Below are 18,200 nucleotides of genomic sequence, written 5' to 3'. Positions count from 1 at the left end.
TATTTCATTTGGAAAGCTAATTATTTTAGTTTATGGTTCATTTTTGTTCCCCCAGAGCTTCCTGCAGACTGTGGGCTGATTCACAGATAACCAAAATATGTAAGAGTGTCCAGACAAAAAAGTACTTTAATAAGACATTTAGGGTAGAAGAAGTAGTCGTTATAGTCAAAATTTCTGTTTTCCTCTTCCTTGAGATACTGTTCAATGGCATTCTAGTAAACAGTAGTGAACAGGAGGCAATGGTTAAGAGAAGTGGTAACATGCCCAGGGTAATTACTAAGCGAGTGAGAACAGCTAGTATGGACAACCAATGACTTTTTCTCTTAAAATATTTTTAAGGGTAGGTTTATTTTGAACTGTTTGTTAAAAGTCTATTTGATGTGAATTCTTTATCTGATAACCTATACTCAATTACCATTCACAAACTTCATACAGATATGTTAATACATTTATAGAACTTCAATACTGTGATAATAGAACTTGAGAACTGAAGAGCACACATTTCTTCACGAATTTATTATATAAAATGCCCCCAGAGTATTTGATTTCTCTCCTTCTTTCATTATACACAAGCACATGGATGAAACGCTCTTTAAGATGACTGTAGTATCATGAGAGTCCCTTGCATCAAGGTAGTGTACATACCTTAACAGTGTTCTAAAGGCTGGCCCAGAAAACAACAACAACAAAAAAGTTACCTTATCACAAGATGGAAAGCACTGTTTTCTTTTTCCTCTAAATTATGATGAAAAATGTCACTGTTTTATTTAGCATTATGGTACATAACAGATCTGTCTCAATTTACTAAAATAATTAAAATAATCCTGAAAGATATCCTTTTTCCCCTCCAGTGATTTGAAAAGCTGTATTTTTCCTGCCAATTTCAAGCAAATCATCAGGTTGATCTACCGTAGTCTGTTAAAACAATCATCAAAGCACAAGCTCAGCACATTAGCTGTATGTAGCTTGTAGTAAAAGGATAAATCCATATGTCTCTCCTTAGTTAAAAATACATAATCCTTTTATTTTATATTGCAATAAAAGAAATTAACATCACAGAAGACTAGAAAGGGGAAACTACTTACTTCTGAACGTCCAGTAATTTAAACCTATTTGTACTTTTCGCACAGTACATGAAAGTAATATTTAACACTTACTTTTTGAAGTAAAACTTAATCTTTGGGGATATACAATGTAAATAGGACTTAAGAGTAATAGTTCCACTCATTTCCAGGTCTGCTTAATGTATGATTAAGTAAAACAAGGCACAATAGCCATCCTTTCCATTATGTTGCAACACTGATCATGTGCCTTGATAAAATGGCTGATTAGACAAGATGATGGCAACATGAAGGGAAGACTTTGGATTGTCTATTTAAAATGCAGATAATAAGTAATTAATAAAAAATTTATTTTAAGTGCACTTTCACATGCTTTGAGTTTATAATAAACAAACTTCCTAGCTTTCTTGCAACAGGCTTGACTACCATTTCTTTTGGCCAAATGCACTTTTCCCCAGTAAACTTAAAACAACAACAACAACAACAACAACAACAAAATAATCCCTGTCCTTTCATATACTAAGAAAGAGGATTGGCTACTGAAACAGTTCATTCCAAGACACATGAAGACGACATACTGTGGCATGTGTTGTTTTTAATTTGTTGTGCTGTTACTAAAGTAAAGTTCTGAGGGCTGCAGTTAAAACATTCCAAGTTCTCCCTTCCATCTTTATTGATTTCAAGATTTTGCACAGAAAACTCTTTGGGGACTAGAACAGCAGCAATTGCATCACACTGTTTTCAAGACTTCAAGTTTCAAAGCAAATTGTTTAAAAAAAAAAAAAAACACAGTTCCTGATTTGAGTTAGATACAGGGACAAAAATAGCACATACTTGAAGGTTACACAGTCTACAAATGGTGGCAATATTTTCCTTGGGAGAGTAGTTTTGTTGGTATATATTTTTTAAATACTCAAAAAGGCTCAACCTCAAGCAGTAATAAACACAAGCAAAAGTGATTTAACCCTTAAAATAAATATTCAGAAAAACCTCTCTGTACATACAAGTGAAAGAATAAGTAACACTTTCACGCAAAAAAAAAAAAAAAAACAATAATAATAAAGGATTTGTTCATATAAGTAGCTGAAATCTGCTGTTCCAGCCCACATATCCCCAATGAAGAAGGGAGGCACAGACATAGGTGACTACTGTGGTTCACTATCTTACAGCCTTTTTGTACTGGGACACTATCACCACCAATTTTATCCCTCTTGTTATATTTATTAAAATTTTAAATTTCTTTTTCTTTTTTTTCTTTTCTTCATTTTTCTTTCTTTTTTTTTTTTTTACAGCATGCCAAATCCTTTGGCGTAAGTGATGGCCTTCAACAATCTTTCTTTAAGTTTTTCTTTGCTTGAATATTCCGGCAGTAAAAGGACATTAAAGCAAGTATGAGATGTAGGTAACCTAAATAGAGAGAAGGGGGGAAAATAGGAAAATAAACCGTGGACAATATGCTTAGTGTTAAAAAATCCTACTTTTAGATGGTATGTATAGTTGAGATAGTTTGCAATGCAGAGTACAATTAATGCAACTCATAAACTTTTTGTTTTTCCCATGCAACTACCAAATATCAGTTTGTTTTTATCTATTATTCAATACTAATGATGATAAAGGTGATGACTGATAACATATTGTATCCACTGAGTTATTATGACATACCAGATACCTTTTTAGGTACTCAACTGTTAGATCTCATCCAACTAAATCTTCTCACAATAAACCTATCATTATCCCCACACTACAGAGTTGACATCACTGAGAAGTTAATTTACTCTAGGATGGAGACAGTACTCAAACCTGGTTTTCAAGATTTCAAAGTCTGTTTTTTAATGCCAGTTACACATATTCTTGGCAATATGATTATATAAATGACTTAATAACAAATATAAAGAAATTTACATTAAAGCCATTATACATCAAATAATGTGGAATACTAATAGAAATATTTCTATACATTTAAACCTTTAAATATGCTATTCATGTATGATCCTTACTCAACAAAAACGTTAACTTATACAATGAAGAGAGAAAATTAAATATCAAGATTATGAAATTGGATTCAAATGTTAAGAAATCTAGTGCTGAACAATTTTCTGAGCCTCAATTTAACCATTCTTAAATAGATTACACAATATGGCTCTCAATTAAAAAAAATTCTGAACTAAAAACTGAATATCAATTTGCAAAATTCCAAATAAAGTGAGCCCTGTAACAGTTTTGAAGTAGGTCAGTGTTTTAAAAATTTCAAACAATAGCAGCAAAATATTCTCTGAACTACTAGTTCATGTGATTTGGAGAGTTCCACATAATACTGTATAAGTACTCAGAAGCTCCTGGACAGCTCCCACGTGTGTGATATGGAATGTAAGGTTTTTGGTATATAGTCACAACTTAATAATTACCTTTCTGTGTCTGGGCCATTTTTGGCTATAATCATCTTTAATTTTCCTAGTCCGCCCACAGGTGCTCTGTCTGTGCCTGTTGTAAACTGCAAGAAAAGTCTTTTCTGCTCATCTGTAAATGAATGAACGATTTCCCAGAACTCCCTAATGAGAAAAGATAGAATACTGATTTTAGTTTGGCATTCATTTATAACTAGTACTAGTATGAATTTATGATTTATTAAAACCATATTACGGAGATAACTTGGAAGTTAGTATCAGAAACCCTAGACATCCATTCCTGCTCATCAAGGATCTACAAATTACTAAAGCAAATTTCTTACCAAAACACTTTTTAAAAGCATAGTTAGTTCATGGCAACATTATCTAGAACAGTAAAAACTGGTAAACTGAAGTGTCCAAATAATAAGAAATAATTATATAAACTATGGTATAGTCATACTATATTATCAGTAACAAACAAAATCCAAAATCCAAAACCCAAATCCTGTAAAGTGAAAATATGAAATTTTGGGGGGAAAAGGTGATACAGACCAAGGACAAAACAAACCCCCCAAAAACAAAAAACACACATACATGCCTAAGAGTAGTAATACAAAAGCATACATTTTATATATAAACCAGAACACTTTTGATTTTGTTTGCTATGGAAGTGGGGATAGGGGATAATTCTGATATTTCTGCTATATGTAATGATTTAGTCCCTGGCATTCCTAAAACCTATGTGATAAAAGTCATGTTGTTATAATGATGCTTGTATTACTCACTCTAAAAACAAAATGCAGTTCATTAAGAGCAATCTTGGCATGCGTGTCTGAATAATGAGGTATCCATAAATTTAACATATGCACTAATTCTCAGCTAAAAAAAATTCAAGATTTTAAAATTTAAAAATGTTAATTGGTCAAAGAATACATTTTAGTATTTATTTGAAAAGCTCTTTCCAGAATCTTGGCAGAGATCATCACACTTCCTATATGTGTAAATAATTTCTATTATTAAAATGTGGGCATTTTTGTTGGTGCAATACCAATACTTCTGACAGGGTTAGCAGCTTTATTAGACTTCTTGGCTCCCCTTCAATGTCTTCCCACTTCTTTTCCCTGACATTCTAACATCCTCCTCAGTTCCTGCAAACCTCCCATTCACCTAGAGAAAACAATAAAGAACTACATCATAACAACAGGAAATTAGACATGGAACTTGTAGATTCATCTTTCAGGAAGAACTAAAATCATTCCACAGTCTAGGTCATTCTTATTGGGTGGCTGACAAGAAAAAGTTAAGTCTCCTGTGGCTCAGAGCTCTCTGTCAGGGCAGAATAGCTTCCCAGCAAATGGGGTGGTAATCAAGTCTTCTCACACTGGGGGAGTGCTCTGAAGCCTAAGAGAACCAGCCACACGGTACCCTGACCAGTCTGTCTACATTATTTATTTATTTGGTTCTTTCTAGAATTTAAAATTAGAATTTAAAATATTGGGGTTACTATCAGTTTACATAATGAAAACACTGAACAAAATTCATCTCTTCCTTTAGGTGTTTTGTTCTATATTAAAATTCTGAATGCAACTATTTAGAAAACTGAAAAACAGCTTCTGCATTTCTACTAAGTGGTAGCTTCATGGATCATATCCCATTTACATCTCCTAAAACCTATTCAGATCAAAAAGGAGAGAAAATCCGATAAAAAAACACCCATAACCTAAGCTTAGATTAAAACTAGGAAAAGAGCGGCAAACTCCCAACTGACATGTAAGTTGGAAGTATGAACACCTGAGCCCAAACTAGCAGAGTCCTACAAGAGCAATATGGAAGACAAGGGTGTGCAGAATAATATGGGTTAGAGTTCACCCCTGAAGGGCAGAGCCCACCCTAAGAGTGAACTACTAAGGAAAGGTAAGAGCACTGGCAACAGGGTGGCTAAAAGGGTGGGCCTTGGAAAAGTACCAGGGTAGAAATGACAGGTAGGCATGATGCCTGGAAGTGATGGGGGGAGCACCTTGGGAGACAGAAGTGTCCCTTGAAAGTAGCTTCCGGCTATAAAGGAATGGAAGTAGCTAATGAAAGAGGCCCTAATTAAACAAGATGGAATTGAAGAATCAGAAGGTGCTAGGCCACATAACCACATATTAAAGAAACTGCTGTTACCATAACAACAAAAGAGAGGACCATTCAATCAAGAGACCACTAACTCCACCCAAACTTCTCCCCACCCTACCATGAGATCTACTAATAGCAGGTCCAGAAAAACTCAACTAAAGAAATATAAATGGGAGAAACAGAATTCCAAAATCCAAATAAAGATATTATGAAACAAGTCTGGCAAATAAATAAGACGCTAAACTGTCTAGCAGAAAAAAGTATACTTGAAAAATTGAGTCATGAAGAATGGAAAACCTGTAATTCCCATATTCCAGCATGAAGAGAAAATGCAACAGCAGATAGAAAAGAACACCAATAATCAGAAATACAAAACTCAGAAATGAAAAAATCTGAAACATAAATGAGAATACTCATATATACTCAAGAAATATGCAAAATAAATTTGGAAACAAGAAGGTTAACTTACAAGGTGACCAAAGGAAAAGCAGTATGACCAAAATTTCTAGTAGGGACATAGAGATCAGAAACAAAAGAACAAGAAAAATATATATATATTTGGAACATACATATGGAATAATCCATGTATGAGATTATTCACTGACATTACTTCTCACAGCAAAAGACTGGAAATAAACACTATGTCCATGAATATTAATAATCTACACTGCTTCCACACAATGACAGTATTCAGCCATACAAAGAACATGGAAGATATCTCTACACTGATATGATTTCCAGGATATAATGAAAAATATTTCCTCGCTCTGTCCCCCGGAAAAAGTCTGCATGCACTAACATTTAATAACAAAGGTCATACCTTGTACCCCAAACTGACTTTTAAAGATGCCATTTCCCCAATAATTTCTTATAAAAAAGGCTTATTTCAAGCCTAGAGTTAAAAATGCTCAAGGTGAGCTAAAAATTTCAAAATGTAAAATGAAATGATGTTAAAAGCATACCAAGACTAATCAGTTTGAGTATTACTGAGAATAATGACTGTGAATCACACTCAATATATAAAAATCCATGAGTTCAAAATATTCAGAAAGAGGGAAAAAAAAAAACCCAAAAAACAAAAAACTAAAATCCAAATTCAACTGTCACTATTGAAATTATTACATTAACTCCTTATTCTAAAATATTTAATTACATTTTATTGTGCCTTTTCAGTAAAACTGTTTACACAGTAATCAAATAGCAACCACTGATGAGGAAAAAGAACAGCAGGTATATATGTAGAATGAACAGAAGAAATTTTTTTTCCAAATCACCATTTTGCAATCCCCAGGGAAACAATGGATTCAGGTAAGGATATTAATAGATACAAAAAATCAGAAGAAACACAGAGTAAGAGGTTTGGGGAAGATGATGGTGGCAGTGATACAGTTATTTTGTTTTTGCTTTTCTTTTCAATCTCCCTAATCTCTCCCATAAAACCAGAGCTAACTGGATGGGAAAATGGAAGACCTATAGATAACAACTTCAAAACTAGGTGACAAGATATCCTCCCACAAATCCTTCCATGTAAATGAAGAGGAACACACCACTGACAGCTAGAATACCTGGTTGGTACCTGTGTCAGTGGGTGAGGATGCAAAAGGCAGGCAACTGGGTTTCTTACAGTCCTGGGAACAAGGGAACCTCAAAAACACCAACCCACTGGAAAGCACAGGCCAATTTGAAAAGACAGCTAAAAGAGAGTTATTCAATTTGTAGGCAAATGCAAAGGGATCATGATATAGTAAAGGCTCTGGGTCCGTAAAGCTCTTGAACACCAAAATTCCCTTTTAAAACTGAGGAGAAACTGCTGGAAAATAAGGTCCAAATCCACTGAATCAAGAATAAAAAGGCCAAGAAAAACTCAAATAAATGTGGGAAAGGACAGTAGAATAGGCAGTTTCAGAAAACACAAGGCTATATACATGTACATTTTTTTTTAAAATCAGTTTGCAAAACCAAAATGCACAGAGCTTTCCTGAAGCATGAAAAAGCTGCCCTGGCCTATCTCTCCCTCTTCCAAACGTGAGAAAACTCATCTCACTTAAAAAAAAAAAAAGGACACAACAGAAAAAGATCACAAACACTAAAAGAGTTACTAGAGAGGAATAATATGTGTGTGTGCACATTAAGAATGATGTCTCTATAGAGAACAAAATTACACCGAGAGATCTGCCAACAAAACATGAAAATTGTAACAAATTTCAAATGAAGCTACAAATTTTTAAATAATAGTAGAAGCTATGAAAGGACAACTAAGTCAAAAACAAAATTTCAGGACAAGGGTAATTAAAAGGAAAGATTTTGGAAGATATGACAGAACTAAGGAATAACTGGAAATAAAAAGAAAATAAATCACGTCAAATTGAGGGAGCCAAAACTAATCTAGAGGAACCATAGGACAAATTAAGAACAATGATAATATCACAGAAACAGAAGATAAAAAACTTAAATTGAATCAAGAAGAAAAGAAGCCATGCCTGAGAGTCTCCTTCTCAACCCAGAGACACAGTTGGCAGGGCATTTCTGCCACAACTGGTGCTGGCCTGATAAGTGCTACCCTTCTTGTGGAGCCTAAGAGTCCCTCCTAGCCCAGAGACACTGATTGGTCATCAGCACCAGCAAGGGGATCCTGCCACAATAGGCACAGAGCCCAGGAAGAGCTCTCCAGCCCCATGGGCTTGAACACCATGCAACTCCGCCTGGAGAAACTGTTCATTTCACCTCCCTCAAGCAACACCATCATGGACCACAGGGAGCCCCCATGGAATGAGATAAAGAAGAGCAGAATAGTGCCAAAGGCTCTGAAAGCTAACTCTGTTAATGGAACTACAACCCACAAAAAGTATGCAAGGACCTGCATGCTACACTTGAATAGGATGACTGCCTGCTAAAGTAAAAAAGTGTAAATAGGACCCAGAATGTCCTAATGGACACAACACCCAGGACATAATCCAAAACTACAACACACGATGGAAAGAAAATCAAGTGGTGTCAACACTGGGATGAATAGATGTTGGAACTGGGGCGCCTGGGTGGCTCAGTCAGTTAAGCACCTGCCTTCAGCTCAGGTCATGATCTCAGGGTCCTGGGATTGAGCCCCACATTGGGCTCTCTTCTCAGAGGGGAGTCTGCTTCTCCCTCTCCCTCTGTGCTCTCTCTCTCTCTCTCAAATAAATAAAATCTTAAAAAAAAGATGTTGGAATCATCTGACAAGGATTTTAATGCAGTCATCATAAAAATGATTCTACAATTGTAAGTTCTATTCTTTCACAAATGAAACAATAGAAAATCTCAGGAAAGAAACAGAAGTTACAAATTAAAAAAAGAGCCAAATATAAATTATAGAACTGAAAAACACAGTAAGAGAAATATACTGGATGGGCTCAACAGTGAAGATGACAGAGGATAAAAAACTGAACAAGAGAGAAAGCTGGAAAACAAAACAAAAACAAAAAAACCCCAGAGTCTCAGATACTTGTGGAACAATGACAAATGACTGAAGAGGCCCAGAAAGAAAGTAGAGAGAGTGGGGCTGAAAAAGTATTTAAAGAAACAATGGCCGAGGGCGCCTGGGTGGCTCAGCTGGTTAAGCGACTTCCTTTGGCTCAGGTCATGGGATCCTGGAGTCCCGGGATCGAGTCCCACATCGGGCTTCCTGCTCAGCAGGGAGTCTGCTTCTCCCTCTGACCCTCTTCCCACTCGTGCTTTCTATCTCTCATTCTCTCTCTCTCTGAAATAAATAAAATCCTTAAAAAAAAAAAAAAAAAAAGAAAAGAAACAATGGCCGAAAACTTTCCATGTTGGGCAAAAAACAAAACCACAAATTCAAGAAGCTGAACAAACCCCAAATGGCAAAAACAAAACTACTCTTCTGCAATAAAGGGGAAATAAAGATATCACCAGACAAAGGAAAACTAAAAGAATTTGTCCTTTAGCAAACCTGTCTTTGAAGAATGACTAAAAGGAGTAATAAAAGATGGGACTCTTAAAGCAAATGGAAAGAACAGAAATAGTAGAAATATAGGTATATACAACAGACTACCATCCCTCATGAATTTTGTAAATCCTATGTGATGACTGATACAAAATTATAATAGCATTATTATTCAAGACAATATTTAAAAGTGGGGAATGAAACCTAAATGGAAGCAAGGTTTCCACACTTCAATGGATGAGGTGTTTATCCACTTTCACATATGTTCACAGCAACCAGGAAGAACACTATACTGAACAATACAACCCCAAAAACACTAAAAATAAATCGAGGGTATCCTTAAAAAAATGTTTGAATAACTAAATAATCCATGGAAGGCAAAAAGATAGAAATAAGCAATCATAAAAAAGAGAGAAACAGGAAATATATAATGGTAGCCATAAACCCTAACATATCAATAATTCCTTTAAATATGAACTGCCTAAATATACCAATTATAAGGCAGACTGAGAGAGGACGAAAAAAAAAAACTCAACCATAAGCTGTTTCTAAGAAATTCATTTCAAATTCAGCAAGATAGGTTTAAAGTAAAACAACAGAGAAAGGTATCATGCAAACATTTAAAAAAAAACCAAGAAGGTTATATTCATATTAGATTTACAGCAAAGAAAATTACAAATCATAAAGAGGGACCTTATGTAATGATAAAAAGACATAATGACTCCAAATGGGTATGTACAAAAAAAGGTATGTACCAAATGTTGGAGCCTCAAAATACATGAAGCAAAACCCAACAGAGATAAAAGGTGAAGGAGATAAGTATCAGAAGAGACCTACAGAAATATGCTCAGCTGATTTTTGACATATGTGAAAAAATAATTCACTGGAGAAAAGATAAAGTACTATATCTAGACTATGCAAAGAACTCTCAAACTCAACAATAAAAAACAATCAAGTGCACTCTTGGCATTTACCAGAGAAATGAAAATTTGTGTTTACCTAAAAAACTGCCTGATTATTCATAGCAATTTTATTCAGAACAGCTCCAAATTAGGAACAACCATGAAGTCTTTCAACAGGTAAATGGTTAAAAAGACTGGTGAATCCACGTCAAGGAATAAATACTACTCAGCAATAAAAAGAAACAAACTATTGATATGTGGAAAAAATGTGGGTAACTCTCAAGGCTGAGTCAAAAAAGCCAATCTGACATATTATATGTGATTCACTTAATATAACATTCTTGAAATGACAAAATTAAAGAAATTGAGACCAGATGGGTGGTTGTCAGGGTTAGGGACTAGAGTGGGGATAGGGATAGGGTAAAGGTATGGGTATATAGGTGTGACTGACTATAAAAGAGCAACAGGAGGAATCCTTGTAGCGATAGAATTTTTCTGTATCTTGACTGCAACCTACAATATCCTGTGATATTGTAGTAATGTTTTATAAAAATTTGCCACTGAGGGGAAAATGGTAAAGTGTACACAGGGTCTCTCTGTGTGATTTCTTACAACCGTATGCCATCTATAATTATTTCACAATAAAAAGTTTAATTAAAAAAAATTAACAGATCAGATGAGTAGATTTTGGAGGAAAGAAAATCAGCAGAGACAGAGAGGCAACATCAGATAATTATAAAGGATCAATCCACCAAAAAGACATACTGAGGCTTAAAGTGTATGTACCAATCAAAAGTAATCTTCAAAATACATATAGTAAAAACTGATAGAGCTGAAAGGAGCAATGGACACATCCACCATTATGGAGCATTCAACATCCCTCTCTCTGAGCAACTGACAGAACTACAAATAAGAAAATCTGCAAAATCATCAACGAACAGAATCTACATCAACATTTATAGAACATTCCACCCACCAACACAGAATACACAAATTCAAAAGTATTATTAGGAGTCATGAAGAGTAAGTTCTCTGACTATAAAAGAATCAAACTAGAAATCAATAACAGAGAAGAGGAAAATATCCCAAAACCCTGGAAATTAAACAACATAATTTTGTTGTGTGTGTGTGTGTGTTTTTTTAAAGATTTTATTTATTTGATAGAATACAAGCAGAGGGAGTGGGAGAGGGAGAAGCAGGCTCCCTGCAAAGCAGGGAGCCTGATGCCGGGCTAGATCCCAGGACCCTGAGGATCATGACCTGAGCCGAAGGCAGACACTTAACAGCTGAGCCACCCAGGCGCCCCATAAACAACATAATTTTGTTTAAATTACAAAGAGGATGTCTCAAAATAAATCTTAAAAAATACATACATATAAAAAAATGATAATACAATGTTATCAAAAAATATGAGATATAGCTAAAGCACTAAATGCTTACATCAGGAAAGAGGAAAGGTCTCAAATCAAGGTTTCTATCCTCAGTAACCTAGAATGAGAAGAGCAAAATAAACCAAAAGAAGGAAGGAACTAATAAAGAGCAGAAATCAATGAAATTAAAAACAGGAAAAGAACTGAGAAATAAAAAGCTGCCTTTTCAATATAATCAATAATTTCAACCTCTCAAGCAAAACAAGTTTTAAAAAGAAAAAAAAAAAAAAACAAATTACCACTATGCGGAATAAAAAAGGGTATGATCAGTTCAGATCTGCAGACATCAAATGGATAAAAATGAAGTATTATGAACTCTGCACACATAAATCTGACTACTTTAATAAAGTGGATCAACTCCTTGAATAACACAAATTACCATTACTCATGGACTATGAAAGATAATTTTAATAATCTTATAAACACTGAAGAAGTTGAGTTTGAAATTAAAATCCTCCCCAAAAAGGAAATTTCTAGGCCCAGATGGTTTCTTTGGAGAACTTCACCAAACATTTAAGAAATAATCAGTACCACTTTAACACAATCTCTCCTAGAAATCGGAACACTTCCCAACTCTTTATGGCCAGAATTAACCTTGATAAAACCAGACCAAGACAACATAAAAAAAAGACAAAAACTATAGACCAGTATCTTTCATGAACTGAGACACAAAAATCATCAACAAATTACCAAGTCAAATTTGACAATGAACTAAATAGAAATGACTCAGATATGCAATGCTGGTTCAATAATGGAAAATCCATTAATGCAATGTGCCATATCAAATAGAGGATAAAGAAAAATCATGCTTATATCAATAGATGTGGGAAAAGCATCTGACAAAAACCAAAAGCCTATTCACAATAAAACTCAACAAACAAGGTATAGAGCAGAACCTCCTTGAATTTGTAGAGAGAACACTATACGGAAACAAGTCAAGGCTTTTGCTTTTACTACTCTTATTCAGCACAGTGCTAAAAGTTCTAGCCAGCATAATATGGCAGAAAGAAAAGAAGGCATACAAATTTAAAAAGCATAACTATCCCTATTTACAAAATACATGATTGTCTATACATAAAACCCCAAGATGTCTCAAAAAACAACAAAAAACAACAAAAAAACAAACAAAAACCTTTCTAAAATAAGTGAGTTCAGCCAGGTCACAAGATATAAGTCAACATATAAAAAAAAAAAATCAATCACATTTCTATATACTAACAAAACGTGGAAACCAAAATAAAAATACGCCATTAAAAAAATAAAAACACAATACCATTTACAATCACGGCAAAGGAAATCACATACTTATGTATAAATCAAACAAAACACATATAGAATCATTATATGCTGAGAATTACAATGCTGATGAAAGGAATAAAAAAAAAAAAAAGAGACCTAAATAAATGGGGAGCTATACTGTATTCATAGGTTGGAAGAGTTAACATAATAAAAAGGCCAATTCTCCCCAATTTGATCTTAGTGTAATTCCTATCAAAATTTCATCAAGGTTTTTTGTAGGCACAGACAAAGTGAATACAAAATTTGTATGTTAAAGCAAAGAGTAGCTAAAATATGGAAAAGGCAAGAAATCTTCCATTTAAAAAGGGAGTAAGCACTCTATCTGATGTTAATGCTTACCAATTAACTGCACTAATAAAGACAGTGCAGTATTTGCAGAGAGTTGGAGAGGCACAGATCAAGGGAAGACCATAGGGAATTCAGGAAAGATTCACACAAACATTATGAACTGATTTTTGAGAAAGATGCAATGCAAAAGCAATTCAGTAAAGGATAGCCTTTTCAATAAATTATATGGGAACAAATGGACATCCATAGGCAAAAAAGTGAATCTTGACTTAAATCTCATTATTATATAAAAATCAACTCAAAATGGAACAAGACTTCAATATAAAACTACAAAAATTTTAGGAAAAGAGAGACAAAGAGGGGGAGAGAGAGAGTGAGAAAGAATATGAATCTTCAGGACCTAAGGCTGGCCTTAGGTGTATATATCTTTTGTATCTTACTTTACCAAAAACATGATCCATAAAAGGAAAAATCAAAGCTCATCAAAATTGAAAACTTCTGCCATGCAAAATATTCTGTTAAGATGAAAACATTAGCCACAAGAGTAGGAGAACGTATTTGCAAACCATCCACCACAAAAAAGACTAGAAGATATGAAGAACTCAAAATTCAACAACAAAAAGAGACATTTCACCAAAAACAATATACAGATGACAAATAAGTACATGAAAAGATATTCCACATCACTGCCATCAAGGGTAATTCAAATTACAGCACAATGAGATATTACAACATACCTAGCAGAACAGATAAAGCTAACAATTTTGACACCACCAAATGCTGGCAATGATATGGAGAAATTGGATCACTCATCTATTCCCCAGGGAAATATAAAATGGTACAGCAACTCTGGAAAACAGTTTGGCAGTTTCTTAAAAAACTAAACATGCACTTGTCATATGACCCAGGATTGCACTACTGAGCATTTATACCAGAGAAATGAAAATATATGTTCTTGCAAAAATCTTTGCTTAAATGTTTAGTAGCTTTATTTCTAATAGCCAAATACTGACAACATCCCAAGTGTCCTTTAACAGCTGAATGGTTAAACCAAATATAGTACATCTATATCATGAAAGGCAGCAATAAAAAGGAGTGAGCTATTGATACATATAACAACTTTGATGGATCTCCAGAGAATCATGCTGGAGGAGTATGAGTATGCCTACAAAGGGATAGCAACAGGGACCCTTCTGGTGATGAAAAAGCTGTATACAATGATTATAATACTGGTTATGCAAATCTATATAATGTGATGAAAATACACAGAACTACACATACACAGAAATAAGTGCATGAAAAACTGATGAAATCTGAATACAGTCTATAGATTGAATCAATATCAGTTTCCTGAATTTGATACTGTGCTACAGTAATGAAAAATGTTACCACTGTGGGAACATGGATGGAGGGTACACTGGACCAACCCCTAGTATATATTTTTTTAAGATTTTAGTTATTGGGGGGGGGGCAGGCAGGCGGAGAGGGAGAAGAAGTTCCCCGCTGAGCAGAGAGCCCAACGTGGAACTCGATCCTAGGAACCTGAGATCATGACCCGAGCCGAAGGCAGATGCTCAACTGACAGCCACCCAGGCGCCCCTCCAACCTGTATTGTAAAAGAAAATTCCAATAAATCTATAGTTATTTCAAAATAAAATTTAAAAAAAACCCCGAAACAAAATACCCTCCAACAAAGAAATGTCCAGGCCCAGATAATCTCATTGGTGAATTTGAGCAAATATTTAAGAGAAAAAATTACCAATCTTACTCAAGTATTTTTGGAAAATGAGGAAAAATACTCTTTTCAACTCACTATATAAGGACAGCAAAAACCTGATGTGTATAAAAAAAGGAAATTACAGGTCAATATTCCTCATGAATAGAGATCAAAAAAAAAATCTTAACAAAATGTTAACAGAGCAACGTATTTATAAACTAACAGGCCACAGCAAAGTGAGGCTTATCTAGAAATAAAAGGCTGACATAGTATTGAAAAATTAAATGAAATGAATCACATTAACTGTGAGGAGAGGATAATCAAATCTGAATTTGACCAAGTCTTTAAACAGAAATTCACTAGCAACTAAAAAGAAACTGCAGTCCCTGCCTCTCACCCAAAAACACTACTGAGGACCATTTAAAAAGATACTTCGGGGTGGGGGCGCGGGCACGCCTGGGTGGCTCAGTCTGTTAAGCGTCTGCCTTCGGCTCAGGTCATGATCCCAGGGTTCCCTGCTCCGTGGGAAGCTTGCTTCTCCCTCTCCCACCCGCCCTGCTCGTGTTCCCTCTCTCACTGTCTCTCTCTGTCAAATAAATAAAATCTTAAAAAAAAAAAAAGATACTTCTGAGGTGCCTGGGTGGCTCAGTCAGTTAGGTGTCTGCCTTCGGCTCAGGTCATGATCCTGGGGTCCTGTTATCGAGTCCCACATCAGGCTCCCTACTCAGCAGGTAGCATGCTTCTCTCTCTTCCTCTGCCCCTCCCCCTGCTTGTGCTCTCTCTCTCTCTCAAATAAATAAATTCTTTAGAAAAAAAATACAATAAAAAAATAAAAAGAAACTTCTAAGTCTCTTAGTAGTCAAAGGAAATCAGGGACAGCTTTATCGGCAACTGGAAAACATACACAAAAACTTGCTTGACAGTCAATGTTTTCTCACTTTATTTTTATTAATGCTAGACTTTAAATGTTCACGTTTTACATATAGTTATTTTCTGAGTAATTTATTTTCATTAACTTTATTAGTAGTAAAAGTTGTATTAGAATTTTTTTAATATTTAAAACAAATATTTCTATTGGTATTTTATATTACACCAAATGTTATGTTATTAATTTTTAGTTGAAATGTATCATACAGTTTCAAAGTTTTTAATTCATTTCACTTCAATGAATTCTGAATACTTTAAATGAAATAAATACCAAACAAGATACCAATATTGCCAATTTTTCCCTGGTATTACAATAACTACTCCAAGTCTCCAACTTTCTACAAGTTGTAGATTCTATAGTTTGAATTTTGTTTAAAAAGATTTTTAGAATACCACTAACAATGAGAATGATTTGGAAGCTACTATAACTCTGCCTTTTCACTTGCCTTTCAAATTACACATTAACATATGATCTTAAGATATATATCAAGTAAGAATTATAAGCTAGAAATAAAATTAAAACTTTAATTAAAAAAAAAATGTCTCCATAAAGAACACACAAAATACTTCCAACTATTCTCAGGGAAACTTAAGAGGCTACAAAATCCAATCTGTGAATTCCTTGTGACTCACAAGTGGGGTTTTATCATGTTCTCAACACTTTCATGTGTCAATTTTGGAACTTCAGGTAAGTAGCATAATAATGGTTGCTTAGAATAAGTAAGTTCAAGATTGCTACTAGAAATGAGTTAGGGTGTACTTTTTAAAAAGAGGAAATGCCAGTAACCTCCTACACACCAGGATGAAGAACAAAATAGATAACAGAAGAAAATAATGTAACATAATATAAAACAACATAAAAGTATTACTCATCTCTAGTTACAGTTGATACTCATTCTGGTGTTCATGTCTTAGAGCAATAACCTTCAGAGACAACTCCAGGAGTTATGTTTGCATTCCTTTCACCTTATCCCACCAGTGGGCACCTAAAAAGCCTCTTTGTCCCCTTTTACCAATCTCCACGAGGGAGGAAGAAGCCTATGTCTTTTAAGATTGAATAGTGTAGTACAGAAAAGGAGACAGTATGGTAGGAACAGCATTTGTTTGGAAGCAGCAAAGACTGGGAATCACTGCCTTTTTCTGTGAAAATCTGGGGCTCAGTTTCTTCAGAGGTAAAACAAATACTAATATGTATCTTGGCATGTGATCATCAAGATAAAATAACATTTCACACAAAAGGTGCTTCATATAGGGTAGAGAATAACAGTTCACAAACACAGAGTTCAAAAGAAAGGAGGAATATTCAGAGATGGTAGCTCTGTTTTCATCATTTTCTAACCAGCAGTAGGCACATGCTGATCAGAATCACTAGGAATATTAGATAATTTATATCCCAAATGCAGAATTAAACATGTGACTTACATAAAACACTTCATTGAAGAAATAAATCATTAACAGTAAAAACTGGTGATTATATTACAAATACACTTCTAATATAATAGATTGAGAATCTGTGAGTTTCCTTATTTGGTAAGTAATACCTAGAGATGAAGGTCTAAAGCATAAACTACACACCCCTTTCCTGAATTAAATCTTCCTTTTAAGAATTAAGCACCTCACCTAATCAGAACAGAGTCCCTGGTATAGCCACCGTCATATTCCGTAGTTTCTTCTAGTGCTTGGAAATCTAGATTCTGCAAATTTAAGAAAATATGTCTTAACATATATACCACACCATTACAAACAATAAATTAATAGGATATTTTTGCAGACATTTTGCTTTCTTACCCGGCTTCCACATATAAGCAATTCAATTTCCTCTGGTCTGAATAAATACTTTAAGGGAGATTCATTGGTCACCATATGAAAACCTCTCCGAAAGGCTTTGAACTGTTTTTCTACTGATTTATTGAGAATGTAGTCAGAATAGAGATTGACAAATTCCTGCAGAAAACATTAACCACAAGAACTTCTTATAATATGCTATACAAATAAATCACAAGATACAGGGCTGCGTATCCTTTTTGTTTTTATTTTCCCAAAGAAAGAAGAATATTCAAGAATATTTTTTAAAGATTCAAACTTTACACATACAAAGGAAAATACAGACATACCTCAGAGATACCGCGGATCT

The 18,200-nt window shown here is 34.5% G+C and overlaps 1 protein-coding gene across 5 annotated transcripts in view; it reads right to left on the bottom strand.

Moving 5' to 3' along the window:
- Positions 1 to 501: 501 nt before the first annotated feature.
- The window catches only part of UBE3A (ubiquitin protein ligase E3A), a 98,644-nt gene continuing 80,945 nt past the window's right edge, over positions 502 to 18,200 (bottom strand). For all 5 annotated transcript variants that reach the window (XM_073887400.1, XM_025852087.2, XM_025852088.2 and 2 more), the window contains 4 exons: positions 17,855 to 18,010; positions 17,687 to 17,760; positions 3,467 to 3,610; positions 502 to 2,468 (listed from right to left, as the gene is read on the bottom strand). In XM_073887400.1, the coding sequence (XP_073743501.1) occupies positions 2,348 to 2,468; positions 3,467 to 3,610; positions 17,687 to 17,760; positions 17,855 to 18,010 (495 nt within the window). In that variant the 3' untranslated portion in view covers positions 502 to 2,347. The remainder of the gene's footprint in view (positions 2,469 to 3,466; positions 3,611 to 17,686; positions 17,761 to 17,854; positions 18,011 to 18,200) is intronic.

The sequence above is a fragment of the Callorhinus ursinus genome, unplaced genomic scaffold (genome assembly GCF_003265705.2).
Source record: "Callorhinus ursinus isolate GAN/ISIS: 27379988/994484 unplaced genomic scaffold, GSC_fseal_2.0 scaffold78, whole genome shotgun sequence".
Lineage (NCBI taxonomy): Eukaryota > Metazoa > Chordata > Mammalia > Carnivora > Otariidae > Callorhinus > Callorhinus ursinus.
This window is presented reverse-complemented; position numbering and strand designations above follow the sequence as displayed.